Source organism: Cololabis saira, chromosome 15 (assembly GCF_033807715.1).
Source record: "Cololabis saira isolate AMF1-May2022 chromosome 15, fColSai1.1, whole genome shotgun sequence".
Lineage (NCBI taxonomy): Eukaryota > Metazoa > Chordata > Actinopteri > Beloniformes > Belonidae > Cololabis > Cololabis saira.
In genome coordinates, this window is record NC_084601.1 from 38,993,077 (window position 1) to 39,018,339 (window position 25,263).

At 42.5% G+C, this 25,263-nt stretch overlaps 1 protein-coding gene across 1 annotated transcript in view; it reads left to right on the plus strand.

The window, feature by feature from the left end:
* The window catches only part of LOC133460925 (solute carrier family 2, facilitated glucose transporter member 1-like), a 51,151-nt gene that overhangs the window by 16,557 nt on the left and 9,331 nt on the right, over positions 1–25,263 (plus strand). The window contains exons 3-7 of the mRNA XM_061741638.1: positions 6,002–6,103; positions 7,741–7,901; positions 21,139–21,326; positions 22,482–22,644; positions 24,138–24,325. Coding sequence (XP_061597622.1) covers positions 6,090–6,103; positions 7,741–7,901; positions 21,139–21,326; positions 22,482–22,644; positions 24,138–24,325 — 714 coding nt within the window. The 5' untranslated portion in view covers positions 6,002–6,089. The remainder of the gene's footprint in view (positions 1–6,001; positions 6,104–7,740; positions 7,902–21,138; positions 21,327–22,481; positions 22,645–24,137; positions 24,326–25,263) is intronic.

Genomic DNA, 25,263 nt, shown 5'->3' on the forward strand with positions numbered 1-25,263 from the left:
GTAATGTTTGCTGATGTTATTTTGGGGAATATTTGTGCTACCTCTGGAAACCAGGCTTGCAAGATGAGCATCCCAGTGTAAAATGACGCCGTATAGCCAACACACATGTTATTAAACTATCTTAATCCAACAAGTCACACATCCATCTGTCGCCTGGTAACAGGAAGTAGCAAAACAATATTGTATAACTTCCTTTGCTGGCATCTGGATGTATAAACATAAGTTGGGAGTTACGTGGTATGTCGCGAACTGACAAACACCGTATGACATTTGATAATTGCTAATTTCAGAAAACTACAGTTTTTTTCCCACATTGTACCGTGAGTTTCCTCTCTGAAAGGAGGACCAGCCTCCTTTACCTCTTTTATTCTGCCCTCTGTGCTGCAGTTTTACAAGTTAACACCTGCTAACACACTTTGCACATAGTTTTTGTGTTTATTTTTAATATTGTTGCACACACTGAAAACATTACTGGACTTTCTTCCTGCAGTTTAAAGGGGACCTATTATGGCATTTAATGTCTATTTTAAACAGGCCTTGAATGTCTTAAAAACAAGCTTTTGGTTGATTTTCTAAATAAATTAGAAATTCAGCCTCTGGGCCATGTCTTTATCTTCCCATTCTCTAACCTCATTCTCTATGAGGGATTATGAGTGGGCGGGGCTATGATAATGAGGCTCTGTGCTGATTGGCTGCCTGAATGACGTGTAGCAGGGGAGGGAACAAAGCCTCGCTCAGAAGAGCAGCCGGCTGCGTAAACTATTAAGGCTGATTTATGGTTCCGCGTTACACCAACGCAGAGCCTACGGCGTAGGTTACGCGGCGACGCGCACCATACGGTGCGCGTTGCTGTGTAACCTACGCCGTAGGCTACGCCGTCGATTTAACGCGGAACCATAATTCAGGCTTTAAACCGTGTCCTAACTGCATGCGAGCGAGCGCAAGCGACAAAATTAATTCCATTGCTTTATTTTCTATTGGACTGTCCTAACTGGCCGCAGCGCCGTTTTGAGCTGAACATTTGTCAGACGCCCTGCTTCTATTTCCTTCCTGCCGCTCGCGTTGAAAGCCGGTTGAAAGCGCTGTAGGAAACGGTCATGATGAGGAACGGCTGATCCAGTTAGTTGAAATGAGAAGTTATCTCTATGATTCCTCCTCATTTCACTACAAAAACCTCAATAAAGTGGCAGCTGCTGGATCGAGATGGACAGAGAGCGTCCGATGTCACGCAGTGCTACGATAGTCGGACGCTTGCATGCAGTTACAGGGTTTTATTGTTGTGGACGTGGTTTGCATTTTGGTTACATAACGACGGGAGCAGAATCTTATTGGCTCGTAGATCCACATCACACTGAACGGATCATCCGGGCGGCTGTACAGACTCTGCAGAATTTGGTTGCTTTCCTCCTTCTCTGAGTTGGCAGGCTGAGGGGAGACCACTTTATATATGTAAAAGCAAGAGAAAACCTGTTTTTCATAATAGTTCCCCTTTAAATGTCCAGGTTCTACTGATGCTACTGTATACCTGGTTCTCCCCCTTTGACTCTGATTGGTTGTTCCTGGGCTCCACCTCTCTGACCTCTCCTAAAATAAGTGTGGTGTTTACAGTATGTTAATTTTGTCTGACCTTGTTCTGATATTGTTCTACCAAGGGCAGTGGATCACCTGAGTCCGGGCCGTGTCTTTGCGCTGTCTCATATAACAGCAACCTCTTAGATCTGCAGCATCAGCACCAAGTCTCTCTCTTACCGCCTGCAGAATTACAAACATCAGCAAATATAAACACCCAGTGACCCAATATTTGCGGTTGTGGCTTAGCTTGACCTGAATACCATAAGAAATATCAATTATTCAAAGTTTAATATAAGTTAAGATGTGCTAAATGAAGCAGCCTTTGCTAGACTGGTAAGAGTCTATATTTCTATATCAGAAATATATCTCTGGAAGTGAAGATTAGTGAAGTTTGCAACATCCTGTCAGGAGAAGGTCGATTCACTTTTCAGTTGTTAAAAAAGATTTGGGAGAAGGAATTAGGCAGAATCTTAGAAAAATATGCCTGGTTAAATATCTGTGAAAGAGTACATTTTCCATTTACAAGTAATAAAATTAAAGAAGCTAATTTTAAATTCATCCACAAATTATACTTAACTCCAATAAAAATGCATAAAATATCAAAGGATATTCCGTCAAAGTGTCCCAGATGTAAAAAGATGGAGGCGACATTCATGCATATGTTCTGGGAATGTGACCGTTTACAAAGTTATTGGAATTCAATTCATTCCCTTACACAATTAGTCGTGGACAAAAAATTTGATTTAAGCAGTAGTTTATATTCATTAAATGACACATATAATTTACAACTAGATAACAAAAAATGCAGGATATTAATTTTGATCACTTACTTTGCACAGAAATGTATACTTTTATTTTAGAAGAACGATTCCCCTCCATCTTATAAGACTTTCATAAATCAACTCACAGCATTTCTACCCTTAGAAAAACTAACCTTGGAAAAATATAATCGTGGCATCTTTTTCAAGAATTTTGGTTCCCATTATTCTCTGGTTTAGAACTTCATTGTACGCTGATCGCAGTTTAATTGCTGTCATTGACTTTATGTATCTTATGTATCTGTAGGTATTTGAGTTTTGATGCCCCTATTGTTACTTACTGATGAGTGGGGGGGTAGGGAGTAGGCATGCGTGCACAAAAGAAAATTGTAAGACCTACCGTCATTAAGGATGTATCTGATTGCCTTTCTTTTGTGAAGTAAAAAGATATATATAAAAAAAAGAAATATATCTGACTCCTATGAAGGACCTCAGATATTTTTACACCATGTGACTTCAGCACCAGACAGTTCCGTGGACCAGTCTGCATTGCAACACAAATATACCACATAAAGGGAAATTGGAATGAATTCATGACTGTTGCAAAAGCAGCACAGCGTTTGCATGAACCGCTGTGACATTTATCAGGTTTGAGTTACTTTAGACGGGGAAAATCAGACATTACACTGCAAAAACTCAAAATCTTACCAGAAATATTTGTCTTATTTCTAGTTAGAATGTCTCATTTTTAGTCAAAAAATCTTATTACAGTTAAAACAAGAGTTATTACCAGAAAAATAACTTGTTATTTGACAATTTTCACCTGTTTCAAGTAAATTTTCACTTGAAATAAGTAGAAAAATCTGCCAGTGGGACAAGATTTATCTTCTCATTACAAGCAAAAAAATATTGTTCCACTGGCAGATTTTTCTACTTATTTTAAGTGAAAATCTACTTGAAACAGGTGAAAATTGTTGTTTTTTTCCAGTGATGAGTCTTGTTTTAAGTGTAATGAGATTTTTTTTTACTAAAAATTAGACATTTTATTTGGGAAATAAGACAAATATTCTTGTTAAGATTTTGAGTTTTTGCAGTGTAGCCATTAGCCGCCTACTGCAGGTAAGACACGAGCCACTTTCACAGATTGTAGGATGGAGACAGACTACAGATGCTCTCTTTATTCTGCCTCCAGTCTCCAGCGGTGCATTCATTTTATTCCATTAAGGTGCAAAATTGCCCTCCCATTGTGTTCTGTGACAAAGAACCATCTAAAGATGGTCCCGTTGTTCGTGTTTGCTGCCTGCAGTGTCTCCGGTCACTGACTGTGCTTGATACCAGTGTCTGATTAATAAAGCCCGGTGCTAAGGAAACACTAGATTAAAGTTTCTGCCCAGAAGGCCTCAGTTTTCCAGCCACAGCTTGCACAGGGAGACGCCGGGCCGGTCTCAGCAGATGGTACAGTAGCTCCTGCAGGTTGCTAAGCACAGCCGGTTGCTATGCAGCTTTCCACCAAGTCCAGTAACTAAGATCATCATAAATCAGTAGCAGCCTCTGCTTCTCCAAACATTGAGCTCCAAACCCGGTGTTATGTTTTTCCACAGCAATGTCCGCTAGCTTTCTCTTGTGCTTTGTCTGTTTTCGTGGCCACCCTCTTGAAGTTTAGTTTGTTTTAAGCTTGTTTTTCTAATATCCGCTGGTCTCTTATCGTCCCCGGGATGTAATAAGGTCAGGACTCATTATGTCCACACAGCACTAATTTCACCTCTTTGTTATTAAGGAAATTTGAAATTTGTTGGAAGCCACATATAGATTATATTAAGCAGAAATTGTCTAAATCTATTGGTATAATTTACAAAACAAGGGATCTGTTGGATAAAAAATGTCTGCACATACTGTATTTCTCTCTTATCATGCCATACATGTCATATTGTGTGGAGGTTTGGGGGAATACGTATAGAACTTATATAGACCCTATAGTTAAACTCCAGAAAAGAGCTGTAAGAATAATAAATAAAGTTTCTTATCGTGACAATACTAATAAATTATTTGTAGAGTCATGCATATTAAAATTCATAGATATTGTATATTTAAAAACATTAGAAATTTTGTTTCAAGTTAAGAATAATAGCCTTCCTGCTTGTTTTCAGCATTTCTTTAAATTAAGAGAAACAAATTATAATTTAAGAAGGCTGTGGGTCTTTGAAAGATGTCGTGTGAGGACTAATGTTAAATATAGATGTGTTTCATTTTTGGGAGTCAAATTATGGAATCAACTTAGTGATGAAGTGAAACTGTGTAAATCTCTGTTGAATTTTAAAAAAATATTGAAAAGTAAAATAATTAAGGATTACAATGCTAAATGATTGGAGTATAATTTGGTTAAGCAGAACAATTTAAAGGGAAATTTCTCTTTTTGTTTCTTTTCATATTGCAGATAATCTGGGTTTTCTGTTGGAAAGTACAGGGTAGGCAAATATAAGCTTTGGCTTCAGCCTATTCCTTTTTCGGTTACAGAGTTTATTATTATTTTTTGTGTGAAACTGATGAGTGTAAACTTGTATGAAAGTGTTTTGTCATTTACACACACACACACAGTTTGAATTGCAAATAATGTAATGTAACCGAAATAAACAATTCATTCATTCATTCATAAATGGAGCAAATTAAATGTTGCTTTAATCTGCTCTATTTTAATTATGTAAATGATCATGCATGTTAAAGTACAAAGAGGTTAAAATAGTGTCATGTAAGTGCAGGTATTTACTTATAAAATGAGAGGAATCTGCTTAACTCTATAAAACGTGCAATAATTGGAATCTGGCAAAACGTGCATGTTATTTCGTTTTTTTTTTTTTTTTGCAAGGGATTATCTGTGTTTATAAAACTAAATCTAAGATTTTAAACTTCCGTTCCTTTTCATTTACTGATTAAGATGTCTGACTGGGGCGTTTTGTCCATCTAAAAATACATTTTGAAAGAACAATGGACGCTGGAGAAAAATAAATGCTAAAGTCAATGTAAAAAATATACAATCGCATGCTGGTCATTATTTTCTACAAACATTACTGACACCAGCTTTTGAACATGTGAAAATAATGATTTCATTGAAGAGATGTATTGTGGTATCAGGATGTGGTGCAGGAGCAGTTGGATGACCTTGCAGTTGAATGATATTTGCATTTAGCACATTTATCTTCAGGAAAGTCAAACACAGTCATGAAAACGTTTGATCATGGAGTCCCTTCTCTGGTTAGGTGAGATTTGAGTCTGAAAGGCCTCCAAAAGACTAATTCTGCAAGATGTTGTTTTTGTGATCTGAATTCTTTTTAATTTTAGTTTCACATTTGACTTTTTTTTGAAGAATTTCACAAAAGCAGCATTAACAGCTTTCAGTGATATCCTAGTAACTCAAGATTTACTGAGTTCAGCGAGTAATTGTGGCATGTTGGTGCTTGTTAGTGTAATTAAAATGTTCTTGTCCCATGTCTGTGCGTCACTGATGTGCTGCCATCAGCATCTAACCTTCTGCTGCAGTGATTCAAATGATATTATGAGCTCAGATTTCATGTTTATGTCCTCCTGCCTCCTGCCTTTAATAACCACTCATGATTTCCATTCTTCTTTCTTCCTCTGCCACTCTTCTTCCCCCTTGTCCTTCTTCCCTCCCTCAGGAAAAGCAGGTAACCGGTTATCTCCTCTTCTCATTGGGCACGGCGGTCATCGGTTCTCTGCAGTTTGGTTACAACACGGGAGTCATCAATGCTCCAGAGAAGGTGGGTGAAAATTACAGTGAAACTTACGTCATGCAAAGATGTTTTCACTTGTTTGTTTTACTCAATTACATTAAACACAATATATGCATTTAGAGTAGACACAATTTATGCATAACTCTTATTAAAGAACCACAAAGGAACCTTCTCAATATTTACCTCAGAAGCCAGATGTGGAGGCTACGTAACCTTTACCCTAATATCAAAGCTTTACTCTTGATTTCTATCCTGCTCAATCACACTCTTGTTTTCCATCAATACTTCCTTGAGTCTCTTAATTTCCTCAACCATAATGTCCAATGTAGCTCTGTGGGCTATAGTGCTGTGAAGCGATACTTAAATGTCAACAGAAACGACCAGGGTGGAGGTCCAGAGTCCATTGTCCAATGTGCAAATGCACATTTTGATGACAATAAGAACACGACACCCCAGTAGGTTTTCCTGTTTCATAGAAACAATAGAATCATAAATCATAATTAAAGCTGCAAGCGACGATGAACGGGCCCTTGCGCGTGCAATTTTCACCCATAAAGATCAAGTCCTAAGACACCACCCATGACTCTTTATGTCAACCCATTCAAAAAATATGGCAGAATATAGGAACTATCAAATATCGACCAATCAGAAGAAGGGGCGGGGCTAATTCGGACCAATGAAGGTCAAGTACTCAATACCGAGTCCGATGACACCACCTACTTGTCTTTATCACAACCCGTTCAAAAGTTATATGGCGGAGAATAGGGACTATCAAATATCGACCAATCAGAAGAAGGGGCGGGGCTAATTTGCATCAATTATGGTCAATGACTCAAAACCGAGTCCGATGACACCACCCACGACTCTCTATGTCAAACCAATCAAAAGTTATGGCAGAAAGTAGGAATTATCAAATATGGACCAATCAGATGAAGGGTGGGCACGCTTTTTGGCATCTAGCGTCGCCACAGTAACGCTTTTGACTGAGAAAAGTAATGCGCGTTGTCGCAGGATGGAAACGAACATTTTGATATATAACACACCTGGGTGCACGTTACGGTTCGGGCCGTATTAACAGCCGAAGAAGTGGCATAAATTGCGCCAAAATTACACGATTAATTCAAAATGGCCGACTTCCTGTTCGGTTTCGGTCATGGCGCCAAGAGACTTCTCTTTAAGTTGTGTACTGATACAGGTGTGTACCGGTTTCTTGCATGTACGTCAAACCGTATTGTGGGGCTTGAGGCACAAAGTTTTCTAGGGGGCGCTGTTGAGCCATTAGGCCACGCCCATTAATGCAAAACATTAAATATAAAATTTATCGCCAGGCCTGGCGAAAAATTTGGTGACTTTTGGGGCACGTTTAGGGGGGCAAAAAGGACCTCATTTCGTCGGAAGAAAAATAAGAATAAAAACGAGAAAAACAACGAGAACTCCTACAGATACAATAGGGCCTTCGCACTGTCAGTGCTCGGGCCCTAATAATGAAAAAAAAAACGTGCATATCTATTTCCAAATATATTTCTAGTATTTTTCCAACAAAATGCCAAAGAAGTGCACCATTTTTTATCAGTGAAATAGATCCTAAAATAGCAATGATCGACGTTAAAATTACACCAAACAAAGACATGAGCTTATTTCTTTTGTATTATTTTTCCCTTCAGAAACTACGATTGTTCTTTAATAATACCTGGGTGGAGCGATATGGCGAGCCCATCAGCCCCGGGGTTTGCACCATCGTGTGGAGTGTTGCTGTTGCAATCTTCAGTGTGGGGGGAATGGTGGGCTCCTTCAGTGTGGGAGTCATGGCCAACCGATTTGGCAGGTAGGACGTTATATTTGAAGCTTTTTCTTTCTCCTTCTGCATCTCCTGCTTGGCTCCTGTGATCTGTCATAAACAATATCAGTCATAGGAGTCATGAATCATGGATGTCTCGCACTCTGCTACAACGTGCCCGTGGCTGTTCCTCTATATCTCTGTGTCTGAAATTTTACCCTCCATAAAAATCTTCTGCTTGTTTGTCCGTCCTCGTCTTCATGTGATGAGGACAGTCTTGCCCTCATTACTGCTGAATTTTATCCTTTAAATATACTTTGTGTAAGAAAAATCCAACTCCATAGACACAATACTGGTCTGAACTCTGTACAAACAAGAGCTCACAAAGAAATAAATACATTTCCACCACAAGGGAAAAAGGTTCTTCACTAAAATATTTACAGTTGAGTAGTTGATCATTTGAGAACCATTTTTCATTTTATTGGTTATGGTTTTCTATTTTACCCTTCAATAATGAATAACTATAAGTGTGTGATATGAAACTAAAGATATTTCATAAAGTACAAACTATGTTCTGTTGAGGCTGGATATATATATATATATATATATATATATATATATATATATATATATATATATATATATATATATATATATATATATATATATATATATATATATATATATATATATATGACTCGTGTCCAAATCAAGGAAAATGATATTTTGCCATTCTGCCATCCATGTTCCTGCATTCAACACATGGATACTGGGTCACGTGCCATTAACACCAGCAAGTTGCCTTGTTATTAAAAGCAAGGTCAATGGCTCTGAACACAAAAAAAGTAAATCTGTATTGGATACAGTTACAATGAAAGACAAGTGGGATGTTGTAAGAAGTAAAATGAGTGTAAATATTATCAAAGCACCGCAAGTTGGTTGGCAGAGTCCAGGAGGGTCGAGCAGGCCTCGGGAGGGGCGTTACTCCCTTGTTCTGGTCAAAGGCTTCCAAAGAAGACCGAAGAGCCATGGTGGTGGCGGAAGTGGCAAGAACTGAGCAGCAACGCCTTAACATCAAAGCGGTGCGTCCCAAGGCCAGCAAGGACGTTGGACGTCATGGGAAGGCCTCGGAAACAGATCCATGTCATGGTCTGACCTGTGGAAGATCCCCCAAGCTAGGCTCAGCTTCTTGGTCAGAGCAACATATGACACCTCACCCTGTCCCTGAAACCTCCACCAGTGGTTTGGTGCTGAAGAGATCCGTCCACTTTGCAACACCGTCAACGCAAGTCTCCAGCACATCCTGTCAGGCTGCAGGACAGCGCTGCCCCAAGGCCGCTACAGATAGCGACACGACCAAGTCCTGAAAAAACTGGCAGAGGTTTCAGAGACAAACAGAAAGGAGGCAAACAGCAGACCTTCCGCTCCAGGCAGACATCCTATCCAGTTTGCAAGGGCTGGAGAGGCTGTCAAACCGTCTCACCAGCGAGATACAGCAAGACTCCTCTCACTGGGAAAAGAAGGGACCATGAGGGTCGACCTGGGGAAGCAACTCCAGTTCCCCAGGGAGATTGTGGAAACATCGCTGCGGCCAGACCTAGTCATGTGGTCAGAGGCTTGCAAGACAGTTCTTCTGGTCGAACTCACCGTCCCATGGGAGGGAGGTTTGGAGGCTGCGTACGGGCGGAAGCGAGCCAAGTACTCAGACCTGGCAGCAGAGTGCAGGGAGGCTGGCTGGAAACTGCTCGCCTACTACGTGACATGGGATGCACAGGAGCGGGGCATCGGAAAGCCATGAAAGAGCTGGCTGAGGAGGCGGAGAAAGGCAGCTTCTGGCTGTGGCTAAGGAGGAAGCAGAAGAGCTGGGGGACTAACACCTAGCAGGGGGTGGCAGGGAGAGATCCCTGCCATCACTCCACCACCATGAGACGTACTGGGGTTAAAGGAGCGAAAGGTTAATGAATGGTGGTCCCCAGCTGATGACCCGTTTAGACCCACAGAGGTGTTCAGTGAAGTGTCAAAGCACACCTGTTCAAAGGCACTGGAGGAGGTGCGCCAGGCAGCAATGCCCAGCAGGAATACAAACACCTGTATCTGATATGTGTTTCCATTGGTGGGGGGGGCAGTGTAATTTTACAGCCCCCCAGACCAGAATATTTGGGAACTTTTGCAGCGCCAAAAAGCATCCATCAATGTCCTCTTCAAGTTTGAATCTCAAGGCTGAGTTATGGTTCTGCGTCAAAACGACGCCATGCCTACGGCGAAGGGTACACGTCGACGCGTACCACACGCCATAGCCCACGCCGTCCCTGACGCGTACCTCCCAAAAATTGTAACTATGCGTCGAGGCGACGCAGACCAAACGCAGACCAAGAGGGATGGGCTGTAGCAAAGCATTTCCGGTTTCCGGTTTGAAGCAGTCGTGAACTTTCAGCCCTCTTTTCTTCGTGTATGTGTGATTTTTTTTTTTGTTTTGGTTTTTTGCACAATAGTTGTCCTTATCTCTTTGATTCACTGTGACCGGAAAAGTCGAATAAACCATTCAGGAAAAGATTGCGACCGCTAGGTCGCGGGGGGTATTGCACCGCAGCGAAATAGAGTGACAGAGAAGTCCGAAGGGTTCACGACGGCGTCATGATGACGGCGTAGGCACGGCGTCGATTTGACGCAGAACCATAATTCAGCCTTCATTCATCACCATCACTGTAGTGTACGTTGTGTAAATGGCATACAGAAACGTAGTGAGCATCTAAGCTACTTCAGTGCTGAGCTTGTTATTCCACTTTGTTTATCTTCTTTATTTATTTGTGGTAAACAGTGAAAGTGGCCCACTACCGCCACCAGGTGGTATGGAGTGCTAGTGAGTTAAGTCAGTGGGTCCTACCAGGTCCAACACAGTGAACAGAGAAACGACTACAGAAAGGACACAGGCGGAGGTTGGCCTTCCATTCCAGGCTTCTGGGATTTACCCAAAGACCCTTACTCATGGAAACCGGCCCTTGAGTGTGGTGTTTCCTAAAGGCGACATTGAGGGATCAGAAAGGTCTTATTGCCTTTGCTGCTTATAACATGTGCAAACTTTCAACTCAAGTTTCCATGTGTTCTGGAGTTTGGTTGCATATTTTAATAATAAGTAATCTTATTCTTGCAAATCTTCCAGGCATCACCTACTCAATCTTAAAACAGCACCATAAAACTGGTCACATGTAACAGAACAGAAAAGAAATGTCCTCAACATCAATATTAATAGCCTTGACATACTCCATTCATAAATCTTTTAGCTTTTCACACAGCCACTAGCAGTGCATGTTTCCTCTTTTTTTCCAGTAAGGAAAACATTCCCATATGAAACTATTTTAACCCTTGTGCTGTCTTTGGGTCAAGGAAGGAGGAAGAGAAGAAGGAAGGAAGGAAGGAAGGAAGGAAGGAAGGAAGGAAGGAAGGAAGGAAGGAAGGAAGGAAGGAAGGAAGGAAGGAAGGAAGGAAGGAAGGAAGGAAGGAAGAACGAAAAGAAGGAAAGAAAGAAGGAAGGAAGGAAGGGAGAAAATAAGGAAGGCGGATGAGAGAAAGGAAGGAAGGGAAAGAAGGGAAGAAGGAGGGAAGGGAGAAAAGGGGAAGGGGAGAAGGAAGGAAGGAAGGAAGGAAGGAAGGAAGGAAGGGAAGAAGGAAGGAAGGAAGGAAGGAAGGAAGGAAGGAAGGAAGGAAGGAAGGAAGGAAGGAAGGAAGGAAGGAAGGAAGGAAGGAAGGAATGGAGAAAAGAGGAAGGGAAGAAGGAAGGAATGGAGAAAAGAGGAAGGGAAGAAGGAAGGAGAGAGAAAAGAGGAAAGAAGGAAGGAAGGAAGGAAGAAAGGTAGGGAGAAAAGAAGGAAGGAAGGAAGGAAGGAAGAATGAAAAGAAGGAAAGAAAGAAGGAAGGAAGGAAGGAAGGAAGGAAGGAAGGAAGGAAGGAAGGGAGAAAATAAGGAAGGGAAGAAGGAAGGAAGGAAGGAAGGAAGGAAGGAAGGAAGGAAGGAAAGAGGAAGGGAAGAAGGAAGGAGAGAGCAGGAGGAAAGAAGGAAGGAAGGAAGGAAGGAAGGAAGGAAGGAATGGAGAAGAGAGGAAGGAAAGAAGGAAGGAAGGAAGGAAAGAAGAAAGGAAGGGAGAAAAGAGGAAGGGAAGAAGGAAGGAAGGAAGGAAGGAAGGAAGGAAGGAAGGAAGGAAGGAAGGAAGGAAGGAAGGAAGAAAAGAGGAAGGGAAGAAGGAAGGAAGGGAAAAAAGAAGGAAGGAAGGAAGGAAGGGAGAAAAGAAGGAAAGAAGGAAGGATGGAAGGGAGGAAATAAGGAAGGAAGGAAGGAAGGGATTAAGGAAGGAAGGAAGGAAGGAAGGAAAGGAAGAAGGAAGGAAGGAAGGAAGGAAGGAAGGAAGGAAGGAAGGAAGGAAGGGAAGAAGGAAGGAAGGAAGGAAGGAAGGAAGGAAGGAATGGAGAAAAGAGGAAGGGAAGAAGGAAGGAATGGAGAAAAGAGGAAGGGAAGAAGGAAGGAGAGAGAAAAGAGGAAAGAAGGAAGGAAGGAAGGAAGGAAGAAAGGTAGGGAGAAAAGAAGGAAGGAAGGAAGGAAGGAAGAATGAAAAGAAGGAAAGAAAGAAGGAAGGAAGGAAGGAAGGAAGGGAGAAAATAAGGAAGGGAAGAAGGAAGGAAGGAAGGAAGGAAGAAAAGAGGAAGGGAAGAAGGAAGGAGAGAGCAGGAGGAAAGAAGGAAGGAAGGAAGGAAGGAAGGAAGGAAGGAAGGAAGGAAGGAAGGAAGGAATGGAGAAGAGAGGAAGGAAAGAAGGAAGGAAGGAAGGAAAGAAGAAAGGAAGGGAGAAAAGAGGAAGGGAAGAAGGAAGGAAGGAAGGAAGGAAGGAAGAAAAGAGGAAGGGAAGAAGGAAGGAGAGAGCAGGAGGAAGGAAGGAAGGAAGGAAGGAAGGAAGGAAGGAAGGAAGGAAGGAAGGAAGGAAGGAAGGAAGGAAGGAAGGAAGGAAGGAAGGAAGGAAGGAAGGAAGGAATGGAGAAGAGAGGAAGGAAAGAAGGAAGGAAGGAAGGAAGGGAGAAAAGAGGAAGGAAGAAGGAAGAGGAGGAGAGAGCAGGAAGAAAGAAGGAAGGAAGGGAAAAAAGAAGGAAGGAAGGAAGGAAGGGAGAAAAGAAGGAAAGAAGGAAGGATGGAAGGGAGGAAATAAGGAAGGAAGGAAGGGATTAAGGAAGGAAGGAAGGAAGGAAGGAAGGAAGGAAGGAAGGAAGGAAGGAAGGAAGGAAGGAAGGAATGGAGAAAAGAGGAAGGGAAGAAGGAAGGAATGGAGAAAAGAGGAAGGGAAGAAGGAAGGAGAGAGAAAAGAGAAAAGAAGGAAGGAAGGAAGGAAGGAAGAATGAAAAGAAGGAAAGAAAGAAGGAAGGAAGGAAGGAAGGAAGAAAAGAGGAAGGGAAGAAGGAAGGAGAGAGCAGGAGGAAAGAAGGAAGGAAGGAAGGAAGGAAGGAAGGAAGGAAGGAAGGAAGGAAGGAAGGAAGGAAGGAAGGAAGGAAGGAAGGAAGGAAGGAAGGAATGGAGAAGAGAGGAAGGAAAGAAGGAAGGAAGGAAGGAAAGAAGAAAGGAAGGGAGAAAAGAGGAAGGGAAGAAGGAAGGAGAGAGCAAGAAGAAAGAAGGAAGGAAGGAAGGAAGGAAGGAATGGAGAAGAGAGGAAGGAAAGAAGGAAGGAAGGAAGGAAAGAAGAAAGGAAGGGAGAAAAGAGGAAGGGAAGAAGGAAGGAAGGAAGGAAGGAAGGAAGGAAGGAAGGAAGGAAGGAAGGAAGGAAGGAAGGGAAGAAGGAAGGAGAGAGCAGGAGGAAAGAAGGAAGGAAGGAAGGAAGGAAGGAGAAGAAGGAATGGAGAAGAGAGGAAGGAAAGAAGGAAGGAAGGGAGAAAAGAGGAAGGGAAGAAGGAAGGAGAGAGCAGGAAGAAAGAAGGAAGGAAGGGAAAAAAGAAGGAAGGAAGGGAGAAAAGAAGGAAAGAAGGAAGGATGGAAGGGAGGAAATAAGGAAGGAAGGAAGGAAGGGATTAAGGAAGGAAGGGATTAAGGAAGGAAGGAAGGAAGGAAGGAGAAGGAAGGAGAAGGAAGGAAGAAGGAAGGAAGGAAGGAAGGAAGGAAGGAAGGGAAGAAGGAAGGAAGGAAGGAAGGAAGGAAGGAAGGAAGGAATGGAGAAAAGAGGAAGGGAAGAAGGAAGGAATGGAGAAAAGAGGAAAGAAGGAAGGAAGGAAGGAAGGAAGAAAGGTAGGGAGAAAAGAAGGAAGGAAGGAAGGAAGGAAGAATGAAAAGAAGGAAAGAAAGAAGGAAGGAAGGAAGGAAGGAAGGGAGAAAATAAGGAAGGGAAGAAGGAAGGAAGGAAGGAAGGAAGGAAGAAAAGAGGAAGGGAAGAAGGAAGGAGAGAGCAGGAGGAAAGAAGGAAGGAAGGAAGGAAGGAAGGAAGGAAGGAAGGAAGGAATGGAGAAGAGAGGAAGGAAAGAAGGAAGGAAGGAAGGAAAGAAGAAAGGAAGGGAGAAAAGAGGAAGGGAAGAAGGAAGGAGAGAGCAGGAAGAAAGAAGGAAGGAAAGAAGGAAGGAAGGAAGGAAGGAAGGAAGGAAGGAAGGAAGGAATGGAGAAGAGAGGAAGGAAAGAAGGAAGGAAGGAAGGAAAGAAGAAAGGAAGGGAGAAAAGAGGAAGGGAAGAAGGAAGGAGAGAGCAGGAAGAAAGAAGGAAGGAAGGAAGGAAGGAAGGAAGGAAGGGAAGAAGGAAGGAGAGAGCAGGAGGAAAGAAGGAAGGAAGGAAGGAAGGAAGGAATGGAGAAGAGAGGAAGGAAAGAAGGAAGGAAGGGAGAAAAGAGGAAGGGAAGAAGGAAGGAGAGAGCAGGAAGAAAGAAGGAAGGAAGGGAAAAAAGAAGGAAGGAAGGAAGGAAGGGAGAAAAGAAGGAAAGAAGGAAGGATGGAAGGGAGGAAATAAGGAAGGAAGGAAGGAAGGGATTAAGGAAGGAAGGGATTAAGGAAGGAAGGAAGGAAGGAAGGAAGGAAGGGAAGAAGGAAGGAAGGAAGGAAGGAAGGAAGGAAGGAAGGAAGGAAGGAAGGAAGGAAGGAAGGAAGGAAGGAAGGAAGGAAGGGAAGAAGGAAGGAAGGAAGGAAGGAAGGAAGGAAGGAAGGTAGGGAGAAAAGAAGGAAGGAAGGAAGGAAGGAAGAATGAAAAGAAGGAAAGAAAGAAGGAAGGAAGGAAGGAAGGAAGGAAGGGAGAAAATAAGGAAGGGAAGAAGGAGGAAGGAAGGAAGGAAGGAAGGAAGAAAAGAGGAAGGGAAGAAGGAAGGAGAGAGCAGGAGGAAAGAAGGAAGGAAGGAAGGAAGGAAGGAAGGAAGGAAGGAAGGAAGGAAAGAAGGAAGGAAGGAAGGAAAGAAGAAAGGAAGGGAGAAAGAGGAAGGGAAGAAGGAAGGAAGGAAGGAAGGAAGGAAGGAAGAAAAGAGGAAGGGAAGAAGGAAGGAGAGAGCAGGAGGAAAGAAGGAAGGAAGGAAGGAAGGAAGGAATGGAGAAGAGAGGAAGGAAAGAAGGAAGGAAGGAAGGAAGGGAGAAAAGAGGAAGGGAAGAAGGAAGGAGAGAGCAGGAAGAAAGAAGGAAGGAAGGGAAAAAAGAAGGAAGGAAGGAAGGAAGGGAGAAAGAAGGAAAGAAGGAAGGATGGAAGGGAGGAAATAAGGAAGGAAGGAAGGGATTAAGGAAGGAAGGAAGGAAGGAAGGAAGGAAGGAAGGAAGGAAGGAATGGAGAAAAGAGGAAGGGAAGAAGGAAGGAGAGAGAAAAGAGAAAAGAAGGAAGGAAGGAAGGAAGGAAGGAAGAATGAAAAGAAGGAAAGAAAGAAGGAAGGAAGGAAGGAAGGAAGGAAGGAAGGAAGGAAGGAAGGAAGAAAAGAGGAAGGGAAGAAGGAAGGAGAGAGCAGGAGGAAAGAAGGAAGGAAGGAAGGAAGGAAGGAAGGAAGGAAGGAAGGAAGGAAGGAAGGAAGGAAGGGAGAAAAGAGGAAGGGAAGAAGGAAGGAAGGAAGGAAGGAAGGAAGGAAGGAAGGAAGGAAGAAAAGAGGAAGGGAAGAAGGAAGGAGAGAGCAGGAGGAAAAGGAAGGAAGGAAGGAAGGAAGGAAGGAAGGAAGGAAAGAAGAAAGGAAGGGAGAAAAGAGGAAGGGAAGAAGGAAGGAAGGAAGGAAGGAAGGAAGGAAGGAAGGAAGGAAGGAAGGAAGGAAGGAAGGAAGGAAGGAAGAAAAGAGGAAGGGAAGAAGGAAGGAGAGAGCAGGAGGAAAGAAGGAAGGAAGGAAGGAAGGAAGGAAGGAAGGAAGGAAGGAAGGAAGGAATGGAGAAGAGAGGAAGGAAAGAAGGAAGGAAGGAAGGAAAGAAGAAAGGAAGGGAGAAAAGAGGAAGGGAAGAAGGAAGGAGAGAGCAGGAAGAAAGAAGGAAGGAAGGGAAAAAAGAAGGAAGGAAGGAAGGAAGGGAGAAAAGAAGGAAAGAAGGAAGGATGGAAGGGAGGAAATAAGGAAGGAAGGAAGGAAGGGATTAAGGAAGGAAGGAAGGAAGGAAGGAAGGAAGGAAGGAAGGAAGGAAGGAAGGAAGGAAGGAAGGAAGGAAGGAAGGAAGGAAGGAAGGAAGGGATTAAGGAAGGAAGGAATGGAGAAAAGAGGAAGGGAAGAAGGAAGGAAGGAAGGAAGGAAGGAAGGAAGAAAAGAGGAAGGGAAGAAGGAAGGAGAGAGCAGGAGGAAGGAAGGAAGGAAGGAAGGAAGGAAGGAAGGAAGGAAGGAAGGAAGGAAGGAAGGAAGGAAGGAAGGAAGGAAGGAAGGAAGGAAGGAAGGAAGGAATGGAGAAGAGAGGAAGGAAAGAAGGAAGGAAGGAAGGAAGGGAGAAAAGAGGAAGGGAAGAAGGAAGGAGAGAGCAGGAAGAAAGAAGGAAGGAAGGGAAAAAAGAAGGAAGGAAGGAAGGAAGGGAGAAAAGAAGGAAAGAAGGAAGGATGGAAGGGAGGAAATAAGGAAGGAAGGAAGGGATTAAGGAAGGAAGGAAGGAAGGAAGGAAGGAAGGAAGGAAGGAAGGAAGGAAGGAAGGAAGGAAGGAAGGAATGGAGAAAAGAGGAAGGGAAGAAGGAAGGAATGGAGAAAAGAGGAAGGGAAGAAGGAAGGAGAGAGAAAAGAGAAAGAAGGAAGGAAGGAAGGAAGGAAGAATGAAAAGAAGGAAAGAAAGAAGGAAGGAAGGAAGGAAGGAAGAAAGAAGGAAAGAAGGAAGGATGGAAGGGAGGAAATAAGGAAGGAAGGAAGGAAGGGATTAAGGAAGGAAGGAAGGAAGGAAGGAAGGAAGGAAGGAAGGAAGGAAGGAAGGAAGGAAGGAAGGAAGGAAGGAAGGAAGGAAGGAAGGAAGGGATTAAGGAAGGAAGGAATGGAGAAAAGAGGAAGGGAAGAAGGAAGGAAGGAAGGAAGGAAGGAAGAAAAGAGGAAGGGAAGAAGGAAGGAGAGAGCAGGAGGAAGGAAGGAAGGAAGGAAGGAAGGAAGGAAGGAAGGAAGGAAGGAAGGAAGGAAGGAAGGAAGGAAGGAAGGAAGGAAGGAAGGAAGGAATGGAGAAGAGAGGAAGGAAAGAAGGAAGGAAGGAAGGAAGGGAGAAAAGAGGAAGGGAAGAAGGAAGGAGAGAGCAGGAAGAAAGAAGGAAGGAAGGGAAAAAGAAGGAAGGAAGGAAGGAAGGGAGAAAAGAAGGAAAGAAGGAAGGATGGAAGGGAGGAAATAAGGAAGGAAGGAAGGGATTAAGGAAGGAAGGAAGGAAGGAAGGAAGGAAGGAAGGAAGGAAGGAAGGAAGGAAGGAAGGAAGGAAGGAATGGAGAAAAGAGGAAGGGAAGAAGGAAGGAATGGAGAAAAGAGGAAGGGAAGAAGGAAGGAGAGAGAAAAGAGAAAAGAAGGAAGGAAGGAAGGAAGGAAGAATGAAAAGAAGGAAAGAAAGAAGGAAGGAAGGAAGGAAGGAAGAAAAGAGGAAGGGAAGAAGGAAGGAGAGAGCAGGAGGAAAGAAGGAAGGAAGGAAGGAAGGAAGGAAGGAAGGAAGGAAGGAAGGAAGGAAGGAAGGAAGGAAGGAAGGAAGGAAGGAAGGAAGGAAGGAATGGAGAAGAGAGGAAGGAAAGAAGGAAGGAAGGAAGGAAAGAAGAAAGGAAGGGAGAAAAGAGGAAGGGAAGAAGGAAGGAGAGAGCAAGAAGAAAGAAGGAAGGAAGGAAGGAAGGAAGGAAGGAATGGAGAAGAGAGGAAGGAAAGAAGGAAGGAAGGAAGGAAAGAAGAAAGGAAGGGAGAAAAGAGGAAGGGAAGAAGGAAGGAAGGAAGGAAGGAAGGAAGGAAGGAAGGAAGGAAGGAAGGAAGGAAGGAAGGAAGGAAGAAGGAAGGAGAGAGCAGGAGGAAAGAAGGAAGGAAGGAAGGAAGGAAGGAAGGAAGGAATGGAGAAGAGAGGAAGGAAAGAAGGAAGGAAGGGAGAAAAGAGGAAGGGAAGAAGGAAGGAGAGAGCAGGAAGAAAGAAGGAAGGAAGGGAGAAAAGAAGGAAAGAAGGAAGGATGGAAGGGAGGAAATAAGGAAGGAAGGAAGGAAGGGATTAAGGAAGGAAGGGATTAAGGAAGGAAGGAAGGAAGGAAGGAAGGAAGAAGGAAGGAAGGAAGGAAGGAAGGAAGGAAGGAAGGAAGGAAGGAAGGAAGGAAGGGAAGAAGGAAGGAAGGAAGGAAGGAAGGAAGGAAGGAAGGAATGGAGAAAAGAGGAAGGGAAGAAGGAAGGAATGGAGAAAAGAGGAAAGAAGGAAGGAAGGAAGGAAGGAAGAAAGGTAGGGAGAAAGAAGGAAGGAAGGAAGGAAGGAAGAATGAAAAGAAGGAAAGAAAGAAAGAAGGAAGGAAGGAAGGAAGGGAGAAAATAAGGAAGGGAAGAAGGAAGGAAGGAAGGAAGGAAGGAAGAAAAGAGGAAGGGAAGAAGGAAGGAGAGAGCAGGAGGAAAGAAGGAAGGAAGGAAGGAAGGAAGGAAGGAAGGAATGGAGAAGAGAGGAAGGAAAGAAGGAAGGAAGGAAGGAAAGAAGAAAGGAAGGAGAAAAGAGGAAGGGAAGAAGGAAGGAGAGAGCAGGAAGAAAGAAGGAAGTAAAGAAGGAAGGAAGGAAGGAAGGAAGGAAGGAAGGAAGGAATGGAGAAGAGAGGAAGGAAAGAAGGAAGGAAGGAAGGAAAGAAGAAAGGAAGGGAGAAAAGAGGAAGGGAAGAAGGAAGGAGAGAGCAGGAAGAAAGAAGGAAGGAAGGAAGGAAGGAAGGAAGGGAAGAAGGAAGGAGAGAGCAGGAGGAAAGAAGGAAGGAAGGAAGGAAGGAAGGAAGGAATGGAGAAGAGAGGAAGGAAAGAAGGAAGGAAGGGAGAAAAGAGGAAGGAAGAAGGAAGGAGAGAGCAGGAAGAAAGAAGGAAGGAAGGGAAAAAAGAAGGAAGGAAGGAAGGAAGGGAGAAAAGAAGAAAGAAGGAAGGATGGAAGGGAGGAAATAAGGAAGGAAGGAAGGAAGGGATTAAGGAAGGAAGGGATTAAGGAAGGAAGGAAGGAAGGAAGGAAGGAAGGAAGAAGGAAGGAAGGAAGGAAGGAAGGAAGGAAGGAAGGAAGGAAGGAAGGAAGGAAGGAAGGAAGGAAGGAAGGGAAGAAGGAAGGAAGGAAGGAAGGAAGGAAGGAAGGAAGGAAGGTAGGGAGAAAAGAAGGAAGGAAGGAAGGAAGGAAGAATGAAAGAAGGAAAGAAAGAAGGAAGGAAGGAAGGAAGGAAGGAAGGGAGAAAATAAGGAAGGGAAGAAGGAAGGAAGGAAGGAAGGAAGGAAGGAAGAAAAGAGGAAGGGAAGAAGGAAGGAGAGAGCAGGAGGAAAGAAGGAAGGAAGGAAGGAAGGAAGGAAGGAAGGAAGGAAGGAAAGAAGGAAGGAAGGAAGGAAAGAAGAAAGGAAGGGAGAAAAGAGGAAGGGAAGAAGGAAGGAAGGAAGGAAGGAAGGAAGGAAGAAAAGAGGAAGGGAAGAAGGAAGGAGAGAGCAGGAGGAAAGAAGGAAGGAAGGAAGGAAGGAAGGAAGGAATGGAGAAGAGAGGAAGGAAAGAAGGAAGGAAGGAAGGAAGGGAGAAAAGAGGAAGGGAAGAAGGAAGGAGAGAGCAGGAAGAAAGAAGGAAGGAAGGGAAAAAAGAAGGAAGGAAGGAAGGAAGGGAGAAAAGAAGGAAAGAAGGAAGGATGGAAGGGAGGAAATAAGGAAGGAAGGAAGGGATTAAGGAAGGAAGGAAGGAAGGAAGGAAGGAAGGAAGGAAGGAAGGAAGGAATGGAGAAAAGAGGAAGGGAAGAAGGAAGGAGAGAGAAAAGAGAAAAGAAGGAAGGAAGGAAGGAAGGAAGGAAGAATGAAAAGAAGGAAAGAAAGAAGGAAGGAAGGAAGGAAGGAAGGAAGGAAGGAAGGAAGGAAGAAAAGAGGAAGGGAAGAAGGAAGGAGAGAGCAGGAGGAAAGAAGGAAGGAAGGAAGGAAGGAAGGAAGGAAGGAAGGAAGGAAGGAAGGAAGGAAGGGAGAAAAGAGGAAGGGAAGAAGGAAGGAAGGAAGGAAGGAAGGAAGGAAGGAAGGAAGGAAGAAAAGAGGAAGGGAAGAAGGAAGGAGAGAGCAGGAGGAAAGAAGGAAGGAAGGAAGGAAGGAAGGAAGGAAGGAAGGAAAGAAGAAAGGAAGGGAGAAAAGAGGAAGGGAAGAAGGAAGGAAGGAAGGAAGGAAGGAAGAAAAGAGGAAGGGAAGAAGGAAGGAAGAGAGCAGGAGGAAAGAAGGAAGGAAGGAAGGAAGGAAGGAAGGAAGGAAGGAAGGAATGGAGAAGAGAGGAAGGAAAGAAGGAAGGAAGGAAGGAAAGAAGAAAGGAAGGAGAAAAGAGGAAGGAAGAAGGAAGGAGAGAGCAGGAAGAAAGAAGGAAGGAAGGGAAAAAAGAAGGAAGGAAGGAAGGAAGGGAGAAAAGAAGGAAAGAAGGAAGGATGGAAGGGAGGAAATAAGGAAGGAAGGAAGGAAGGGATTAAGGAAGGAAGGAAGGAAGGAAGGAAGGAAGGAAGGAAGGAAGGAAGGAAGGAAGGAAGGAAGGAAGGAAGGAAGGAAGGAAGGAAGGGATTAAGGAAGGAAGGAATGGAGAAAAGAGGAAGGGAAGAAGGAATGAGAGAGCAGGAGGAAAGAAGGAAGAAAGAACAGGAGAATTAGGTCATTTTGACCCAAAGACGGTACAAAGGTTAAGATGTAATATTTTAGCTCATGTAATTACAGTTACAATACTCTCAGCTGTTTCCTCACCTTCCTCCTCAGACGTCGCTCCATGTTCCTGGTCCTCCTACGAGATGGTGATCGCGGGTCGTCTGGTCATCGGGTTGTTCTGCGGCCTCTTCACCGGCCTGACTCCCATGTACGTGGGCGAGGTCTCACCCACGCCGCTCCGGGGAGCGTTTGGCACTCTGCATCAGCTCGGTGTCGTGGTGGGAATCCTGATCGCTCAGGTCAGTGACTTTATGGCCAGGAGTAGCTCATCTCCAGACACCAGGTTGGATCCTGGGAGAGGATCACAGCTCACTCCACACAACTCAACTTAGAGCCTCTTTAATGGGAAGCTAAAAAGACTAGCTGAGTCCATCCTAGATGATACATCTCATCCACTACACGGCCAATTCCAGGAAGTCTTTCTGACACTCAGTCTTTCTGACACTCAGTAGGCGAAACCCGCTGTGAAGTCGCATCTGTGACGTCATGCACATTCCCTCTATAGCAGGGGTCGGCAACCCGCGGCTCTAGAGCCGCAGGTGCTAGAGCTCTTTAGTGCCGCCCTAGTGGCTCCTGGAGCTTTTTCAAAAATGTTTGACCTTTTTTTCTTCTTTTTTTTCTCTTTTCCTTTTTTTCTCTTTTTTTCTTCTTCTTTTTTTCTGTTTTTTCCTCTTTTTTTCTTCCTTTTTCCTTTCCTTTTTTTTCTCGACATTTCGACTTTTTTCTCAAGATTGTACTTCAAAATTAATCTGGATATTTCGACTTATTTCTCAACATTTCGACTTTTTTCTCGTCATTTTGACTTTTTTTTCGTCTTTTTGACTTTTTTCTCGTCGTTTTGACTTTTTCTCAACATTTAAACTTTTTTCTCGACATTTTGACTTTTTTCTCGTCATTTTGACTTTTTCTCAACATTTCAACTTCTTTCTCGACATTTCGACTTTTTTCTCAAGATTGTACTTCAAAATTAACCTTGATATTTCGACTTTTTTCTCAACATTTCGACTTTTTTCTCGTTATTTTGACTTTTTTCTCGTCATTTTGACTTTTTCTCAACATTTTCACTTTTTTCTCGACATTTCGACTTTTTTCTCGAAGTGCATTATGAAAAAAAAATCTTCCCCAGATATAATTAATATAGATACATGCAGCATGTGTTTGCCTTCATTCTAAGGCTTATACAAGACTTTTCATTTTTTGTGGCTCCAGACATATTAGTTTTTTGTGTTTATGGCCCAATATGGCTCTTTCAACATTTTGGTTTGCAGACTCCTGCTCTATACCATATGATTTCCCATCCTCCATCTAGGTCTATCTATTTATTTATGTATTAATTTTACCTTAATGCAGCTTAAATGGAATCAAACTCTCCCGTTGTGCCTCCTTGCGTCTAGGTCTTTGGTCTGGAGGCTTTGCTGGGCTCAGAGAAACTGTGGCCCCTGCTGTTGTCTCTCACCGTGATCCCCGCCGTGCTGCAGTGCATCCTCCTGCCCTTCTGTCCCGAGAGCCCTCGCTTCCTACTGATCAACCTGAAGCAGGAGGAGCAGGCCCGCAAAGGTACACACCGGTGCAGCTTCACTTCCACTGAAACTACAGACAAGTGCACAACAGGAAGGCTGAGCACGACAGAAAGATAAATATCCTTGAGCGGGACAGCAGATTTGATGTCAGCATTTTCTGCAGAAGTCGAGGGTGCGTACTGCAACTGTATGACGGCACTGCAAAAACTCCAAATCTCAACAAGAATATTTGTCTTATTTCTAGTTAAAATGTCTCATTTTTAGTCAAAAAATCTCATTACACTTAAAACAAGAGTCATCACCAGAAAAATAACTTATTTGACAATTTTCACCTGTTTCAAGTAAATTTTCACTTGAAATAAGTAGAAAAATCTTCCAGTGGGACAAGATTTATCTTCTCATTACAAGCAAAAAAATCTTGTTCCACTGGCAGATTTTTCTACTTATTTTAAGTGAAAATCTACTTGAAACATGTGAAAATTGTTGTTTTTTTCCACTCTTGTTTTAAGTGTAACGAGATTTTCTTTGACTAAAAATGAGACATTTTTACGACGGAGTATTAGGGCCAAACTAAGACAAAAAAAATTGGAATTACGAGAATAAAGTCATAATATAATGAGAATAAAGTCGTAAAATTACGAGAATAAAGTCGTAATGTTGCGATAATAAAGTCGTAATGGAATAAAGTCGTAATATTATGAGAATAAAGTCGTAATATTACGAGAATAAAGTCGTAATGTTGCGAGAATAAAGTCGTAATAGAATAAAGTTGTAATATCACGAGAATAAAGTCGTAAAATTACGAGAATAAAGTCGTAACATTACGAGAATAAAGTCGTAATGTTGCGAGAATAAAGTCGTAATATTATGAGAATAAAGTTGTAATGTTGCGAGAATAAAGTCGTAATATTATGAGAATAAAGTCGTAATATTACGAGAATAAAGTCGTAACATTACGAGAATAAAGTCGTAATATTATGAGAATAAAGTTGTGATATTATGAGAATATAATTTATGAGAACTCTAACAGGAAGAGCTTCTTCACCCATTAAAATGAGGAATATTGAGCATCTTGTGAAGTTATATTTATATATTTATAGTATATTACGACTTTATTCTCGTAATATTATGACTTTATTCTCGTAATTTTACGACTTTATTCTCATAATATTATGACTTTATTCTCGTAATTTTACGACTTTATTCTCATTACATTATGACTTTATTCTCGTAATTTCCTTTTTTGTTTTTTTGTTTGGCCCTAATACTCCGTCGTACATTTTAACTAGAAATAAGACAAATATTCTTGTTAAGATTTTGAGTTTTTGCAGTGGGGGGTTTAATGAGAAATGCTCCTAAGAAATGAATTGGAGCAGAGTTGAATGGTTGACTCCATCTCCAACTTACATAAACACTTCAGAGCTATTCATGACATTGAAATTCAACCTGCTCATGAATTCATCCTGCACAGTCTTTCTTTCATCCAGTCTCTCTAAAAGATAACACACTGTTTCTGCAATCTGTCGGCAGCGCTGGTCCGTCTGCGCGGCACGGAGGACGTGAGTAAAGACATGCAGGAGATGAAGGAGGAGAGCGCCAAGATGGCCAAGGAGAAGAAGGTGACCATCCCCGAGCTTTTCCGCTCGGCGTCGTACCGACAGCCGCTCCTGATCGCCGTCATGCTGCAGCTCTCCCAGCAGCTCTCCGGGATCAACGCCGTGAGTCAGCGACGTGCAGCACGCTCGTGCACAATCACACTAGCTGTCGCCATGGCAACAGCAGTTCTTTCTGTGGTCGGCAGCGCTGAGAATATGCTAAAGATAATCAACAAATGTTGGCACACACAGTGTTTACAACACAGCAGGTGCAGACATAATCTCAGCTATACATTCTGTGTTAAATATACATAACCTACATATACGACAGACATTGATTACCTTTATTTACAGTCTTGATCAGACGTGATGTATCAGAGAAATTATGTATCTCTGTAGGACTTTCATTTAATTTAATTTATTTATTGAGCACCATTTTTTTTTTAAACAGTGCATGGAGGGAACGAAGCCACTCCCATCAACAACTGTGATGAAGTAACAAAGATAATGTACAACAAATTAAAAAAAATGATAAATATAAACGTAAAAGAAAACATGGATACAAGGTCTGCACTGCAAAATCTTACCAGGAATATTTGTCTTATTTCTAGTTAAAATGTCTCATTTTTAGTCAAAAAACCTCATTACACTTAAAACAAGAGTCATTACCAGAAAAATAACTTGTTATTTGACAATTTTCACCTGTTTCAAGTAACTTTTCACTTGAAATAAGTAGAAAAAATGGCCAGTGGAACAAGATTTATCTTTATTATTACAAGCAAAAAAATCCTTTTCCACTGGCAGATTTTTCTACTTATTTTAAGTGAAAATCGACTTGAAACAGGTGAAAATTGTTGTTTTTTCCAGTGATGACAGTCTTGTTTTAAGTGTAATGAGATTTTTTTTGACTAAAGACATTTTAACTAGAAATAAGACAAATATTCCTGGTAAGATTTTGAGTTTTTGCAGTCTGGATTACATTAAAGATAAAGACATTGAAGGTTAAGACAGAATAAGATGTTTTTTTAATAACTTTCTGAAGGAGGTAAAAGATAATGTTG